This window comes from Mustela nigripes, chromosome 12 (assembly GCF_022355385.1).
Source record: "Mustela nigripes isolate SB6536 chromosome 12, MUSNIG.SB6536, whole genome shotgun sequence".
NCBI classification, from domain to species: Eukaryota; Metazoa; Chordata; class Mammalia; order Carnivora; family Mustelidae; genus Mustela; species Mustela nigripes.
The window spans coordinates 42,591,825-42,608,206 of NC_081568.1; the positions used below are offsets into that span (position 1 = coordinate 42,591,825).

At 44.8% G+C, this 16,382-nt stretch overlaps 1 protein-coding gene across 1 annotated transcript in view; it reads right to left on the reverse strand.

Moving 5' to 3' along the window:
• Window positions 1-16,382, reverse strand: part of FAT2 (FAT atypical cadherin 2) — a 77,736-nt gene that overhangs the window by 17,145 nt on the left and 44,209 nt on the right. The window contains exons 11-18 of the mRNA XM_059417194.1: window positions 15,996-16,192; window positions 13,526-13,679; window positions 11,472-11,705; window positions 8,804-9,187; window positions 6,375-6,589; window positions 5,281-5,418; window positions 4,533-4,676; window positions 1,839-2,036 (exon numbers count right to left, since the gene is read on the reverse strand). Of these exons, the coding sequence (XP_059273177.1) occupies window positions 1,839-2,036; window positions 4,533-4,676; window positions 5,281-5,418; window positions 6,375-6,589; window positions 8,804-9,187; window positions 11,472-11,705; window positions 13,526-13,679; window positions 15,996-16,192 (1,664 nt within the window). The remainder of the gene's footprint in view (window positions 1-1,838; window positions 2,037-4,532; window positions 4,677-5,280; window positions 5,419-6,374; window positions 6,590-8,803; window positions 9,188-11,471; window positions 11,706-13,525; window positions 13,680-15,995; window positions 16,193-16,382) is intronic.

Below are 16,382 nucleotides of genomic sequence, written 5' to 3' on the forward strand. Positions count from 1 at the left end.
TAGAGCAGGTAAGGCCAGAGTAGAATCTGAACCTGTGTCCATAATCTGTTTCTTTGCTGGCCTCTAGTGCCTCCTAATGAATGAAAGCATAAGTACAAGAAAAGTGCAAGAGGATGTGAGGCAGATAATTACTGTGATTGTCTGGGTCAGGAGACAGAGGTCATTGCTTGGAAGGCAATTATGTCCATGCCCTTAGCTTTGAAAACTCTCTACATTAGCCCACACCTGTCCTCTGAGCTGCAGACTCCCATTCCCAACTACCTACCGGACACCTCCACGTCAGTGTCTCATGGGCACCTAAAAGTGCAAAACAGAGTCCTCATTTTACTCATAAACCTGTCCTTCCCCCACCGCACCATATTTCTGGCCTCAGCAATGGCCCCACGGCCCAGTCTTCACTCCCAGGAAACCTGGGAGTCACCCCTGATTCTTCTCTCTCTCCCCGTATCCAGTCTATCACTGACTCCTGTTTATTTCCGTGCAGAGCTTGTCCCTAGTCTGTCCACTTCTTGCATCTTTGTTATCAGCTCAAGGTTTCCGCACCACTCTTTCCAGCTGGAATTGGAAGTAATGCTAAAAGTATTATGAAGGCTTATAATTAGGATGGCTGTACATCCTGGTTTGCCCAGATCAGTCTTGATTTTCACTGATTGACCCTGTTGTGGCTCAGTGATCGCCAATTAACTACTTTTAGGGCTTCTTTCCCTCTCAAGTGCATCACAGTTTGGACCTCAAGTAGTATGGTCACCCAAGCCAAGAGGACTCCATGATCTACCCAACCCATCTCTTCAGCTTTATTCCCAGTAAGATCACTATGCTGACCAAATTGGCCCCATCTCAGGTCACTTCAAGCTCCTTCCCAACTCAAGAGCTGGCTTATCTTGTTCCAGCTTGCAACATTCTCCTGCCCATTTTCAACATGACTGGCTCCTCTCTGGTCCCAGCTCAAATGTCCCTTCCTCATGAGGGCAGTCGCCCTCTGAATATGTCTCCTCTGTGCTTTTCAAGGCACTTTCTTTCTTCATTCATTTACTGTTTATCTCCATGACTAGAATCAAAAGCCCCCAGGGACAGGGATCAACCCCTCCTTTCCCCTTGCTGTAACACTAGCAGCGGGCATAGGGCCTGGCACAGGATGGGTGCTCAATATTTGTTGAAAGGTTTAGCAAATCACTGACTGGCCAGCTGGGTGAATGGATGGATATATCATCCTGAAAAGGATGCTATATCACAGAAAAGTTCACAGAATAACAGGGTCCACAAGGACTTGAGATTTAGGAAGGGATTTTGAGGGAATGAAAAGAAGAAGAAATGATTAACTACCATCTTGACACTTCCCTTTTCGCTATTCTCACTCTACCCTTTGCAGCACCACCATAACACCTTAAACACGTATATATCTTCTCCAATTTGGACCCCACAGCAGTTCTTGTGAGATTCAGAGAGCTTTCCTGGCCAATCTCAAGGAGTTAGAGCCAGGGTGAGAGTGTTGTTCTGCCTGGAAGCTGTGCGGGAATTCGGAGCTTAGGCTCTAGGATCAGAATATTTGGTCTGAAGCAACCCACCTCTGCCACTTATTGGTAGTATTACTTTAAGCCAGTCACTCAACCTCCCTGTGCCTCAGTTGCCACATCTTTAAAGCAGGGGTGGTAACTCTACCCACCCTAAAACCTGTTGTGAGGATTTAATGCAATAATGCATGTGAAGCACTTAGCCTAGTGCCCAGCACCTAGTAAGAACTCTATACATTTCCCCCTAATAGTAGAAGTACTGGCAGTGCTTTCGCCAGCACACTACTGTCCCCATAGTCACCACCAGTGGCCCAACACAGCTCTCACCTTGATCTGAAGCTGATACCATTCCTGGACTCTCCTGCTCAGGCCCATAGTGGTCACCAGCCATCCATCAGGGGTCACTCTAAAGGCAGAGCCATCATTCCCCTTGGTGATTTGGAATGAGTAGGGGGGACCATTCTCTGGGGAGTCTGGGTCACTCAGGATCAGCTGTAGGACTTTGCTTCCATGGGGTGAGTTCTCCTAAGATAGAGAGTGCCAGAAAATCAAAGAGCAAAATGAGTTCCAGTCCTTCCTTTTGTATCTTTCTGGATGCCTTCATCTGGGACGAGTTGTCAGCACTCCGGCTATTCTCAGGATATGTCTGGACCTCAAGCTATCACTCATTCATTCTGCCAACCTGTGAATTAGTTGTTGGCTTCACCAATCTGGACGGGAGCTTCCTGAGGGCAGTGCTGGATCTTAGAAACAAAACCCATTAAGGCAGGAAGGGTCCTTATAGTCCCTTTCTCCTATAAAAGGGACTTGCTCAAGGTCACATAGCTGAGGATTCATGTATATAAACTAGTGCATGGGGATCCACGTACAAGTTTTGTGATTCATAGGGTCAACAAAACACCTATAAATGATTTCCTGCTTAGAGGACCAATGGAACACCCAATTGAATGAGAAAATTTAAAAATGAGTAAGCGTTCAAGTAAGAAAAGTCTCTGTTCTATAACATGGGAATTTAGTATCTATAACACAATGGTTGTTAACTGCCTTTTTTGCAACAAAATCCTATCGACAAACAGAACCTTATAGACAGAAACTAATGGATGTCTACCCAACAAACATTCCTTCCTCCCTTTCTTACAAACCCGACTTTTATTCAGGTGTAGGATGGCAATATACTCAGAAAAGATATGCCCTTGTTTTTTTTTTTTTTTCTTTCTTTCCTTAAAAATTTTATTTAATTTTATTTTTCTTCAGTGTTCCAAAATTCATTGTTTATGTACCACACCCAGTGCTCCATGCCCTTATTAAAAAGAGATGGACTGGGGCACCTGAGAGGCTGAAGCTGGTTAAGTGTCTGACTCTTGATTTCAGTTCAGGTCATGATCTCAGGGTTGTGAGATTGAGTCCTGCCTGAGGCTCAGTTCACTGGGCATGGAGCCTGCTTAAGATTCTCTCTCTATCTCTGCCCAACCCTACTCATGCTCTCTCCCACTCCCTACCCCCTCCCCAAAATGGAGAGAGATGAACTATGATTGGTCTAAGTCAGTTATAAAATCTGATTCCCTGTGCCAGTTTTTGGTTTGATTGTGATCATGTAATCTGATTCTGGTCACTGGAGAAGTCAACCAGCTGAGGGTTCTGAGAAGCTTTCTTCTTTGATACAAACAGATCCGGAGGAGAGGGGAGTCCTTTTCTGATTGCCTTCGAAGATGCTAGACGAGGATGTAATGCTGGAGCTGCGCAGCCACTTTGTAACCAGGAGAAAGAAGGTGAGGGAATTTCAAAGAAGCTAGCCCAAAGCTATGATTCCATTTTTCCGCTGAGATAACCAGTTCTGGAATAGAACCTCCCACCATCACATCTTTTGTTATGTGAAATAATAAGCCCTTATTATTAGTGACATTTTAGTCAGATATTCTGTTATTGGCAGTCAATGCACCCTAACTAATACTTCTAATATACAAAAAGTATAAGTGGAGTGACTGTAGCTAATACCTAGCAGGACTCAGGATTCTTCCTTCCTATCCACTTCCTTACCTCCCTTACCTCTTATGGTCACAATTCCCATTGAAGCCCTAGGCCTTCCCCAGATCCCATTTGTAAACCGTTTTATGGTGAAAATAGGGATTTGGAAAATCGCCTGGGTTTAAGTCCTAAGTTTGCCACATTCTAGCTATGGTACATTTCTGTATCTCCATTTAAAAAAAACTATGATGTGGGCAGAGTAGGCCCCCTTATCCACAAGGATATATTCTAAGACCCCCAGTGGATGCCTGAAACCATGGATAGTATCATATCATTTATACTGCTTTTTCTATACATACATCTCAATGATAAAGTTTAATTTATCTCACGGATTGCATGGAGCACTGGGTGTGGTGAAAAAATAATGAATACTGTTTTTCTGAAAATAAATAAATTTTAAAAACTTTATCAATTAGGCACAGTAAGAGATCAACAGTAATAACTAATGATAAAATAGTAAATTATAACAATATAATATAATAAAAGTGACGTGAATGTGGTCTCCCTCTCTCAAAGTAACTGTACTCCCCTATTCTTCCTGTGATAATGTGAGGATGGTAAGATGCCTATGTGATGAGATAAAATGAGATACATGACAGAGGCAAAAAGAATATGTGATGTACATTAGGCTACTATTGACCTTCTGAGAATACCTCAGAGGGGGATCAAACTTCTGGACTGTGGTTGACTGGGGATTAGCCTGACTGAAACCACAGAAAGCAAAACCACAGATAAGAAGGGGACTATTCTACTACCTGCTTCATGTAGCTGTGTGGGTCACAAATGAGGTAATGGATGGAAGTGCCTAGCACAGTGTCTGATTATTTTTAATTCTGTAATGCACAGTCCCCTTTAGCAGGCTGTGTTGCCATTAGGGATATTAGTGGCAAGGTCACAGCAACTGTTTGGGTAGACTGATACCAGCAGTGAGCACCCTCCACTAGGAAAGAAATGAAGGAGGAAGTCTTCAGGATGTCTTTGGAACCTCAAGCATACCTGGACAGAGGTGCTGTAGTTGAGCTGGAAGAATCTTGGTGGGTTATCATTGACATCAACCACTTGGATAGCAATGTCTATGTCTTCATGCAGTGGGGGCCGCCCGCTGTCTGTGGCTCGGAGCCTCAGGGAATAGCTAGAAATCTAAAGCAAGGTGCCAGTGAAGAGTTAGCAATAAGACCTCTCAGTTCTGCCCCATGACTCATCACTAATGTTTTCAGAAAAATAAGATGGAGACACTCCCCTATGCCCACCTCCATTAGCCACCCATGCTATTTTAGGGTCCAGGTTTTGGAGTCAAGAAGAAATAAGTCTGATTTCCAGTTCCACCACTTACCAGCTGTGAGAACCTGGGAAGGTGACTAAACATCTGTGAGGCTATCAGGACCCACCTCCTAGGATTATTTTAAGAACCAAATGGCATAATGTAATAAAGCACTTAGCAAAGTTCCTGGCACAGAGCAGGCGCTCAACAAATGATAATTTATTATAATGATCTAATGATTCCTGGTTAACACTAAGAAGCTAGCCTGGGCTCCTCCAGTGAAGGTTAAGGGTCACTTAGTCTCTCTCCTGCTTCTGGCCTCACAGGCCATAGAGACCACACAGAGAAAACAAGTTTGAGGCACTGAAGATAAGTCTGGAGAAATCAGCAAGGTGTGTTGACCACAGTTCATCATCTGAACCTGCACTGGGGCCATCTCTCTCCTCACAGAAGCTCAGATTGGGCCCCTCCCACATGACTCACCTGTTCCCAATCCAGGGCCTTGGCCACCTGTAGCTCCCCCTTCTTGGGGTGGACTGCAAAGTGTCCCAGCTGGTTCCCTCCTACCAGGCTGTAGGTGATGGCACTATTTGCAGGTCCATCTTCATCAGTTGCTGACACCTGCAGCAGTGGGAGTGTAGTTGTGAATGTAGGGCAAGAGGGACCAGAAAGGAAAATCGCCCCTGGGAGTGTAAGGGGGCAGATATGTCCCTACGCCAATGACTGCCACTGGGCTGGAAGTCCCTGGACCACAGTCATCCCTACCAAAGGAATCTCTTAATTTTATATTCTAGTATAGATTTCAGCATGCCATGGTTCATTAATTTACTCCTTCACTCATACTGATGGGGTGCTAGGTCCTGAGCTAAGAAGTGAGGGATGTGCCAAAGTGAATATACCCACAGGAAGTTTAATGTCTAATTTTATGGGTAATTCTAATTTGGGGCAAAGTATCATCAGCTTTATGACAGTACGGAGAACACAGGGATAAATTCTACCTGGGGAGATTAGAAAAGCATTCATAAGTCTCAGAAGGATAAAGAGAGCTTCTGGGAATGGAGCCATTTCAGGCATGAGTACAGAGGCTGTTTAGGGAAAGATACATCTTGTGTGGTTGGAGCATAGGATGCATGTCAGAGAGTGAAAGGAGATAAGACCAGAAAGCAGAATAAAGAGGGGTCATAGAGAATCTTGAATATGGGCATACAGAGTTTGGTTTCACTCTATGTAGTAGGGGAGCATTTACACGTTTACATGCAAAGAGGTGTTAGTTGGTGCTCCTGCCCCTATACACACACTAATACTCCAGGCCCTTCCCAGACCTTGAAGCCTCTGGTAATTCTCTGGGGTCTCTCCTATGTCCCGATCTATCAGTTACCTGATCTAGACCTTATCAAACATAGCCCTGAGACCCTCTGTCATGAGAAACAGCTTGGCCAAGTGGCTGCAAGTAATGCAAGTCAGAGTTAAATCTATAGTGTATAAATTAATCAATTAACCCATACTCATAGATATCAGGGTGGGGAGAATCCACCCAAGTCCATGCCCCCCCAAAGGGGAAAGTTCCATGTCCTTACTGTGAGCACAACGTCACCCATGATGGCATTCTCTAAGACCCTCGTGCTGTACAGATCCTGGGGGAATCTGGGTCGGTGTTCATTGACATCAGTGATGTTGACCACGATTGTGGTCATGTCACTGAGGGAGGAAGAGCCTTTCCGGCTGCATTCTATGGATAGGAAGAACTTGGAGCTTGTCTCAAAATCCAGGCTCTTGTTGACATACAGGATCCCTGAGGAAACAAGAGATGATGGGAGCAATGAAAAGACAGAGATCTGAGGTGTCTTGGGTCAAACCCAAGGAGAGGGACACGGTTGGGAGACAGATCTCTTCTATCTCCTTCACAATCTCTTCCATTTTCTCCTCCACCATTTCCATCATCTCCACCAAGTCCTCCATCATCTCCTTCCTCTCTTCCATCATCTACTCTTATCATTTCCTCCGTCATCTCCTCTTTCTCCTCCGTCATATCCATCATCTCGTCCTTCATCTCCTCCATCATCTCATCTTTCATCTCTTACCTCACCGTCTTTGTTTTGTTTCCTCATTACCTTCCTCACCCCTCCCCCTCCATCTCCTCTCATGTTCGTTATTGTCATTCTCGACAGCAGTGTTTCCCTCATTTATCTCTATTTCATTGAAATCTCATTTTAATCTGTAATGCTAAATCTTTCTCATGTAGATCAATATTAATTCTGTAGAGTAGGAACAACGATGGTTCCCATTTTCTAGGTGAGTCAACTGATGCTCTCAAGTTCACCTGCCTAGTAAATGACAGAACTTATATTATAAAGTTTTGTAATACCCAAAATTGTTCAATGAACTGCTAGAGCATAGATTTATTTCTCTGAAATTTGGAAAAGAAGAAGGATTTATCATACTGTTTCTGGATAACCAAATATTTAATGGTAGAAAATGCTTCCTTATGAGAAAATTCTAGTTAGTAAATGAATGAGGAATGATAAAATCAGAAGATCGCCATTTTGCTGGTCCTAATGAAATAATTTACCTAGGAAATGATCACGTAAGGTTGCTAAAACCATTGGAAGGACAGCTGACGAAGAACTCTGTAATGAATGGGTCAGGCTCATTGTCAATCTTAACCTCAGGAAAACCAAAATTAATTACATAATTAATTATTATATGCCTCCTAACAGTGCCAAGTACAGCCCAGCATCATCTATCATCTACTATTGCCACAAAATTAAGCTTGAACCTGATCAAGGTCTTAAAATCAGATGTCATGGGATGCCTGGGTGGCTCAGTTGGTTAAGCAGCTGCCTTCGGCTCAGGTCATGATCCCAGCGTCCTGGGATCAAGTCCCATATCAGGCTCCTTGCTCCGCAGGGAGCCTGCTTCTCCGTCTGACTCTGCCTTCCACTCTGTCTGCCTGTGCTCGCTCTCGCTCGCTCTCTCTGACAAATAAATAAAATCTTTAAAAAAAAAAAAAGACACAATTAAAAAAAAATCAGATGTCATTTATGAGAAATATAGGGGCTAGAGAGATATATGACATCAAAAAGATACAGCTACTAGTCAATCCAAAAATAGAAAAAATTCTGCCCAACACATGACCCAAGTTTCATTAGTTAGATGGTGGGGGAAATAGAGAGGGAAAGGAAAATGTTAGAGATTAAAAGAGACTTAAAATACTGCCTATCAACCAAATGCAATATGTATGCATGGGCGTGGTGGCAAAGGGCAAATGTGAAATCAAATGGGCACACGTTACCCAATTACCAAAGCTGGGTGATGGGAATGTGGGGTTCATTACACTGTTCTCTCTATTTTTTATATGTTTAAAATCTCCATAGTACAACCATTCAAAAATACTGCTCAATGATAAGACAGCTGCTCTAGGAGGTAGAGTACCATTGCAAGGGTGCTGTGAGGGGGAATCTGACCTGGGAAGACTCTGAGGCCCTTCCATGAGGTTCTGTGAGTCTGTCTTAGACTCTTCTGTGGTTAGGAAGAAAGAAGAGACCGTTTTCTAGTTCTCTTCATGAGAATAAGGGGAGAGTCGGTGGTGGGGGGGTGATATTTGGGGAGGGCTGTAGGAGGGAAGCAGGTAGCCCTGCCCTGGGAAGCTTACGCCCCAGATTCCAGCAAGTGCTTGGTCATCCAAGGACAGAAAGTGGGCTCAGCCTCCAGGGGCTGATCCTGAGCTGGGACCATGAAGCTACAAAGTGTAGGAAGAGAGTGGGTTGTCAAGCATCCTGGGTGGGGACATGGAGGAATAAGGGGTGTCCCCGCATAAGCTGGTCCCAGAGTGGAAGAGGGACTTGGGACCTGGAGAGATGCATAATGAAGAAAGAACCAAAGAAGTTTTGTCCTGGGAGGGTCTGTATGGAGCACACATACCCCACGTGTGAAGAAGACAGTGTTCCCCAAGACCCTGTGTGTGCAGGTACATGTAGGGGGTGGGGCTGCCTTGGCACTGGCTCACCTGTGAGGGCATCCAGGCGGAACCTCCCCTGCTCGTTCCCACTGACCACACGGTAGCTGGTCTTCTCGGCACTGGGGCGAGTGAGGGTGGCCAGCTGCAGCACCTCTGTGCCAAGCTGGGCGTCCTCGGGCACCTGCACACTATGCTCAGTGTTCAGGAACACCGGCAGATAGTCATCAAGGCCTACCACTGAGACAGTGACTGTGCCCAAAGTGGATAGTGGTATCGGGGTTCCCAGGTCAGAGGCACGGACAGTGAGCTCCAGTGCTTCCTGTGGCCTGACCCGTAGTGGCTTCTCCAGCCGAATCACACCCGTGGTGGCTTCAATGGAAAAATGGCCTTCAGCAGAGTCCGTCAGAGAGTAAACCACCTGGGCATTGGCACCTGTTGGGGAGACCAAGGGTACAGTTCATACTGAGAGACCCTCCTCTGGCCCCATCTGCAGTGAACTTTCTACCCACAGGAAGGCCTGGTGCAGAGGGTCCCCATAGAGGCTAACATGCTCAGGCTGTGTTAAGAGTGAGAATCTCTCCCCTGGGGCAAATAATACATTACATATTAATAAAAATAATTACTAAAAAAAAAAAAAGAGTGAGAATCTCTCAGTGGAAGATTCTTTACTGGGGGGAGGGGGGCTCAAGCTTCATAGAAAGGTTCTTGGGGGTGGGGTATCTGCAAACCTATAAAATTATCTGAAAATGTTTATGTGGATTTTAGAGTCCAAGGCCAGCTTATAAAGTGAAAATTGTGCAAGGTCAAAGCCATCTAGAGCAAGTTCCTTGGCTGTGATAGAACAATTCTATGTCTTGATGGAGGTGGTGGTTACACGACATTCTATGTGGGATAAGACTGAATAGAACTATACACACAAAGACATGTGCTCACATGCACACGTTCAAATGAGTGCATATAAAAACAGGTGAAATCTGAGTAAGGCTTATAATCCAGTTACCAGGAATGCCCCAGTACCAATTTGCTACAACAGCTAAAATGCCACCACTGGGGGAAGCTGGAGAGGCAGGTACAGGGGCCTCTCAGTACTCTTTTCGCAACTTCCTATGAGTCTATAATTATGTCAAAATAAAAGTTAAGGAAACACACATACCCATGAAAAGTTCTTAGCAAATCAAAACACGCAGTGTTTCTTCACCTCTGGCTCAGAGTCTATTATGTTCTCTGGTTGTGTACTAGATGAAGCAGTAGGGGCCATTGTGTAGGAAGAACACCAGTACTGACTACTCAGCCGTGAGATCCTCACCCAGTGGGAGGAGTGCGTGCCCTGAGCCTGAGGGTCTCACATCTCACACACACGTAGGGGCACACACCCTTTTAATGGAATGGTGGCAGGAACTGGCTATTACAATAGTGGAATTTACATAAATTAAAAGCGCATACCATGCATTTTCCCCATATGTACATTTTTCTGGAGAGACCATAATTTTTCTAGAGAGGGGGAGCTTCTGGTCAGTCCGCATTTGGAATATCTGGGTGGAATCTCTGGATTAGAATGATAACAGTTTTGAAGGGTTAATAGTAAACTGATACAAGGCCACAGGATGTGCCCTGGAAAGAGGGCGTGAGAAGCAGCATGTAATTGAAAAAACTAGGTCTCCTTCAACCAGAAAGGAAAGCTTGGGGCTGGAGCAGATAATCACCACCTCCCGGCCTTGGAAGGGCTCTCGTGGGCAGAAGTCTAGGAGATGGGTGTGACTACAGAGGGCCAGACCAGGACTGATGGGTGCCAACTCAAAATAGGTAGCACTTGATAATTCTCTGATGTACCACAAAGGTTGGTAGGGAGCTGCTAGGAAGGGTGGGGGCAGGGGGGGTACCATAGAAAGTGAGTAGAGTAGAGTAGTTGCCTAGGAACTAAGGAGATTCCTGTCCCTGAAAGTGTACAAGTACCAGCTAGTGAGCACTCTAGGGCCTTGTAGCCATTCGATGCCTCTACTCTATTTTCCCCCTCTTGAGCCCCTACCTCCCTCCCCAAATCTCCCATCTCCTTCAATGCCAAGCTAAAACTCAAGAAAATTGGACATATGCACTGTATATAGACATAAATATATATACACATATATATGCACACACACAAAATGCTTCATGGTGGCAGAAATTATAATTGGTATGTATAGAATAAATAGTTGTGCATGAATCTAATTTGCCTTGTAAATTCTAAAGAAAAGGAATTAACTCAAGTGCAAATAACGTCATTACAATGCAAATGTAAAATACTGAGAATGATTCCACTTTATTGTATAGAAAATGGATCAAGGAATTTAATAGGCTTACTAGACTTTGTGCCCAAAATTCCTTTCTTGTGGCAAATTAATTAGAGTTGAATAGTTCCAACTGGTGTATTTCAGACTGGATGTTTGCATTTAAAATGTTCTGAGTGTAAATGGCAGAATTGAAAGGGCTCCAGGCCTGAGAGCCAGTGAGAAACAATGAGGCTGAAAGGCCCTGCACAGGCCTCAAAACATTGCCCAAATCTTTTGTCACCAAGCACTTAGGTATGTGGCTTAGGAAAATGTGGCAAACATTTTCCTCTTGTGAGTGTTCATGGACTCAGTAAGGAGGCAGAGTCCTTGCTACATCCCAGAGCAACACACAGTCAAACCCTCACCCCACGTGACCCTGTGAGTGAACAGCCTCCAATCCTCCTCCTCACCTTGGTCAGGATCCCGGGCCAACACCACAGCTACGGGAGTCTTAACCGTGGTGTTGTCGAAGACAGCCACAGCACAGTGGCTGGGGAAGAAATGGGGGGCGTTGTCATTCACATCCTCCACATGGAGGATCACATCCGCCTGGCATGATTGGCCACCTCCATCTGTCGCCCTGGCAACAAGGCTATACATATCCTTCTTCTCTCGGTCCAGGGCTGTAAGGGTGGTCAGCTCCCCTGGCCAGAGAAACGACAGCAGGTGAGCTTTCCCTGGGGCACATTACTCTAGCACTTGCCTTCTAGGTATCTATGCAAGACAACCAGAGGCACACAGGGTTTTGTTACTCCGTGACATAAAGGGGTCAGTCCTGCCTACAGTAGTTAGGAAAGAAGTTCAGTCCCACATCTGTCTACCTCCCTAATTCCTCACCAACAAGCTACAAAGAGGCACGACATTTTTAAAGGGCAAGGAAGCAATTTCTGACAACACATAAAATGTGTTTATCCTTTGGTTCACAATTACATATCCAGTGGAATAGTCAACCCAAGGATAAAAATGTATATATAAAGATATTCTCTCCAGCATTGTTTATGATAGCAGCATACTGAAAATACTATGTATGTCTTTCAAAAAGGAACTGGCTGAATAGATCATGATTTAGCCATACAGTAAAATACTGTGCAGCCTAGAAGGAATTATGATAGAGTTTTATGTAATGCCTTGTTATTACCTCCAAGTTGTTGCTATATGGAAAAAAAAAAAAAAAGCAAGCCACAAAATGGTATTCTAAAGTGTTTATCTTTGGGGGGGGGGGCTGTTATCATATAGACTTTCCAATTTCTACATAATATATGCCTACAGCATTTGAATTTTTATACAATGAGCGTGTATTATTTCCACATTGAGAAAAACCACCCAGCATTTTTTTTTCAAGACTCCACCAATCATCCTGCAGCTGAACAAACAGCAGCAGAGAGAGATTAGGTAACCTTCCTGGGGTGACTCAGCATGCCCATGCTGGAATGAAAAAGCACAATATTGTCTTCTATCTATCCAGACAGCTTCCTGGGACACTCCTCACCTACCACCTCCCTGCTCAGGAATCTCTAAGCCATCCTTTGAACTACTGGTTCTAAGCCAAGTTCAGCAGCTAGTCCTCTGTGACCTGGGCCTTCTGTCCTGCCTGTCCCCACACGCTCCCCCATAGCATCTGGACAGGGATTCCACTGTGGGGTTGCTCTTCCAAAGGAAGCAGACCTCACCCTGTCTTCTCCACCAGACTCTCACAGCCCAACCTCTCCCAGGATTGGTGGTCTACCCTGCAGGGCTCTCTGCTTCCAAAGCTCTGTGCTTTGCCCTCTAACAATAATGACAATGGCAACCATATCTACTGAGCTATTATAATGTGCCAGACCTGCTCAGGACTTCTGTATACTTCATCTCTTGGGATTTTTACAATAATACATTGAGGTCTGCAACATATGCCTCTTGAGATCATGTCCTTGACCATGAAGCTCATTTGCCCAAATCCTCTAGTGGCTCTAAAGGAGGGATTTTCACTCCCACCATCCCCACCTTTGGCCTCTCTCTGCCCCTCTGTGTACAAGTTTCTTGTCTTCCATCATGACCTCAGATGTATGCACTCTTTCCTAAAATAAAGTTCTTGTATAAATTATCCTTCTGCCTTGAGCATCCATCCCTACCACTCCCTTAAGTCTGCTCCCAAGCACCCCTCCTCACTCCTGTCACACGCTCCCTTAGCATCCTGCATTTTTTTCTTAACTCGGCACATTTCAAACCACTGATTCAATAACTGCCTTTCCCACAAGACCCAGATCTTATCTGTCTGTTGATTATGTCCCCACCATCTAGTGCAATGCTTGGCACATGCTGCCAATATGTTTGCTGAGTGAATGGATGGAAGGATGGGTGGGTGGATGGATGGATGGATGGACAGGTGAATTTCTATTTCTCCTCTAAGGAACCTAGCATGGTATTGGGCACTGATATTAATTAAATAAGTTCTTAGTTTGATCCTACAGCTCAGGAAACCCACCTGTATGAGGATCCAGCTTAAATTCATCTGCCCCGGGACCATGCAGAGAATATGTAATCTGCGCATTGGTATCAGAATCCAAGTCTGTTGCAGAAACTTTCAGAATGAAGTGTCCTGGAGATATATCTTCACTGATTTTGCCAGTATAGAGAAGCTGGAAATGGAAGAAAAAGAAGATGGAGATTATGGAAGATACACCTAGATCAAGAGAGAGGCAGAGTGACAGGGGAGACAGAAGCTGAGAGAGATCAGAAAGCAAGATGGGGAAGCGGGAAAGAGAGAATCAGGGCAGGGGTGAAACAGAATAAGTTGAAAAATGCAAGGAAATGGAGATTAAAAGCAAGAAGCAGGATGACAAGAGGACTAGTCAGAAAAGACAGAATGAGTGAGAATTCCACCAATGAAAACCCACAGTTGGAGCTAGAAGGACCTGCTACCACCTACTCCACAGGGGCCCTTCGAGACTTCTGGATGAGGTTGAGATGGTCCTGATTTGAAGTATTCTGGAAGGTGTCGGATCAAGCTACTCACTCCAGGCCAAGCATTCTCGTCTCTGTGGTAAGGCCATGCTGTTATGCTCACCCCCTGTCCATATCACAAGACAGACTCTTGGCCATTTGAATCAGGTGTGGACCCCCATGGCCCTCAGGGCCTGTCCCACCCTCCCTCCACTGTAGGTGCCTTCATAGCAGGTGGTGTCGCACAGGGGAGAGGCTGGAGCTCCCTGGAAGCCCAGTGTTTCTATAGCTGCTGTCTCTGGGGACAGGCTCCAAGCAAACTGGTTTCCCCCACTACAGGGGATAGGTGAACATGAACCTCTGTAAGTGCTCTGGATGGAGGCTTTGGGCCTGAGTGGGCTGTAGAGATGGGCCTGAGTGGGCTGTAGAGATGGACTCTGCAAGCTGCTGTTGACCACCTGTGGGAAGGCCAGGGTGGGCTTGATCCTGGCCTCCTCCAGCATGGGGAGGATGCAGGCTGGTTGTAAGGCTGTCTAAGGGAAAGAGGAAGAAAGTGTGGCCACCATCCTCCCCAAAAGGGCTGCCCTTCTGAGACCACCCAGAAGGTGGTCATCTTGGATCCTGCAAAGGCATTTTCCATGCATCCTGATAACATAGGTTCTCTTTTCCTACTATGATTTTATGTGGTTAGAGTGTAAAAGACAGAGGAAGAAAATGTGATGGAACATGTGTATGTTTTTTGTTACAAGGTCTGTATTACTTACATGTGTGCAAATAAGTGAAGTATATATATGCAAATACATGTGTAAGTATGTTTGTGGGAGTTACATACATATATTTCCATGTATGGCTGGGTATACAGATGGATGAATGTTGTGGGTCTATAGGTATATTATGTATCTGGCTGTATATATGTATAGGTATTTACATGTATATATAGAGTTGTAGATGATCCTTTGTGTATGGGTGAGTATCTGTAAGTTTGCATTTATGTATATATACTAAATGGCTAGATTTTTTAATGTAAATTTCAATTATTGTAACTTAAAATGTTATAAAAGTAAAATGTTAATAGTTTAACTTTATCTGAAAACTTTGAGGTAATGCAAATCCCCCAAAGTTAAAAACTATCTACTGTATTTTTTAAAAAATATGTTTAAACACAAAGCTATAGGACAATGATTGCTTATTTATGTCCTCTAAGAACACAGTTCCTTCCCTAACACACACAGACACACACTACCACCACCATTCAACATTTGTTTTCACAGGAAATTTAAGGTTGAATTAAATGAAGTCCTCAGCAAAAATGTAACTGTCCTGTCTGCATGTTTGTGTATACATATAACCTCAAGTAGGGCATCTGTGGTGGTCTCTATCACCCATGTAGATGTGGGGATATGCATAATATGGGCATGGGGGCAGTGTGAGGTGTCTCTGAGGGCAGTTATCTTTGGATGTATTTGATAATGAGCCCAAGCTGAGTGGTGGAGGGATTTTCCCACTGGGCACAGCAAACTGTTTGGAGAATGAAGAAGTTACTTTTCTGGGGGCGTCTGGGTGGCTCAGTAGGTTAAAGCCTCTGCCTTCAGCTCAGGTCATGATCCCAGGGCCCTGGGATCGAGCCCTGTGTCGGGCTCTCTGCTCAGTGGAGAGCCTGCTTCCTCCTCTCTATCTCTGCCTGTCAAATAAATAAATAAAATCTTTTTTTAAAAAAAGTTACTTTTCTGGATATATTTTGCGGAGAGTGACTTTTGACGGGAGTGTAGGGGTAGAAGTATGAACCAAAAGTTCTAAAGAGCTTGGTGACATCCCTTTGCCAGGGAGGAAGGGATGGAATTACCCAGAATGCACCCTGCCTAGGACACTAGTCTGAGGCTAGCTGAGGAGAAGCAAGGACTGATCAGTGATGCCCAGCCTCAGAGATAGTCCCCTGAGTCTTCCTCCTTCCTTTTGGCCTTCACTCCAGCTTCTTTGCCTCTAATGTCACCTCACCTTCACAAGGCTCTCACCTGTGAGCATTGTGGGCTGTTATCATTGATGTCCAGGACGAAGATCTCTACAAGGACTGAAGCCTGGAACTTGCCATCGGAAGCTGTGATTCTGAGCAAGTACTTGGCAGTGTGTTCACGGTCCAGGCTCTTCCTTGAGAAAATCCTCCATTCATCTCCAGCTTGGCTGATGCCAAACTGGCCCAACGGATCTCCCTCTAAAAATATGGACAGAGCTTTCAGAAGTCAAGGAATAGGAATGTACCAGGCCTTGTGCCTTAGGTGGCTGCCCACATGACAATTTTTTTTTTTAGGATTTCTAGGAAAGACAAAAATTTCCTCCCTTAACTAGAGACCCACAGTTCTATATTGAGTCAGTTATTTGGTGTTAGAGAGGTTCTTCTGACT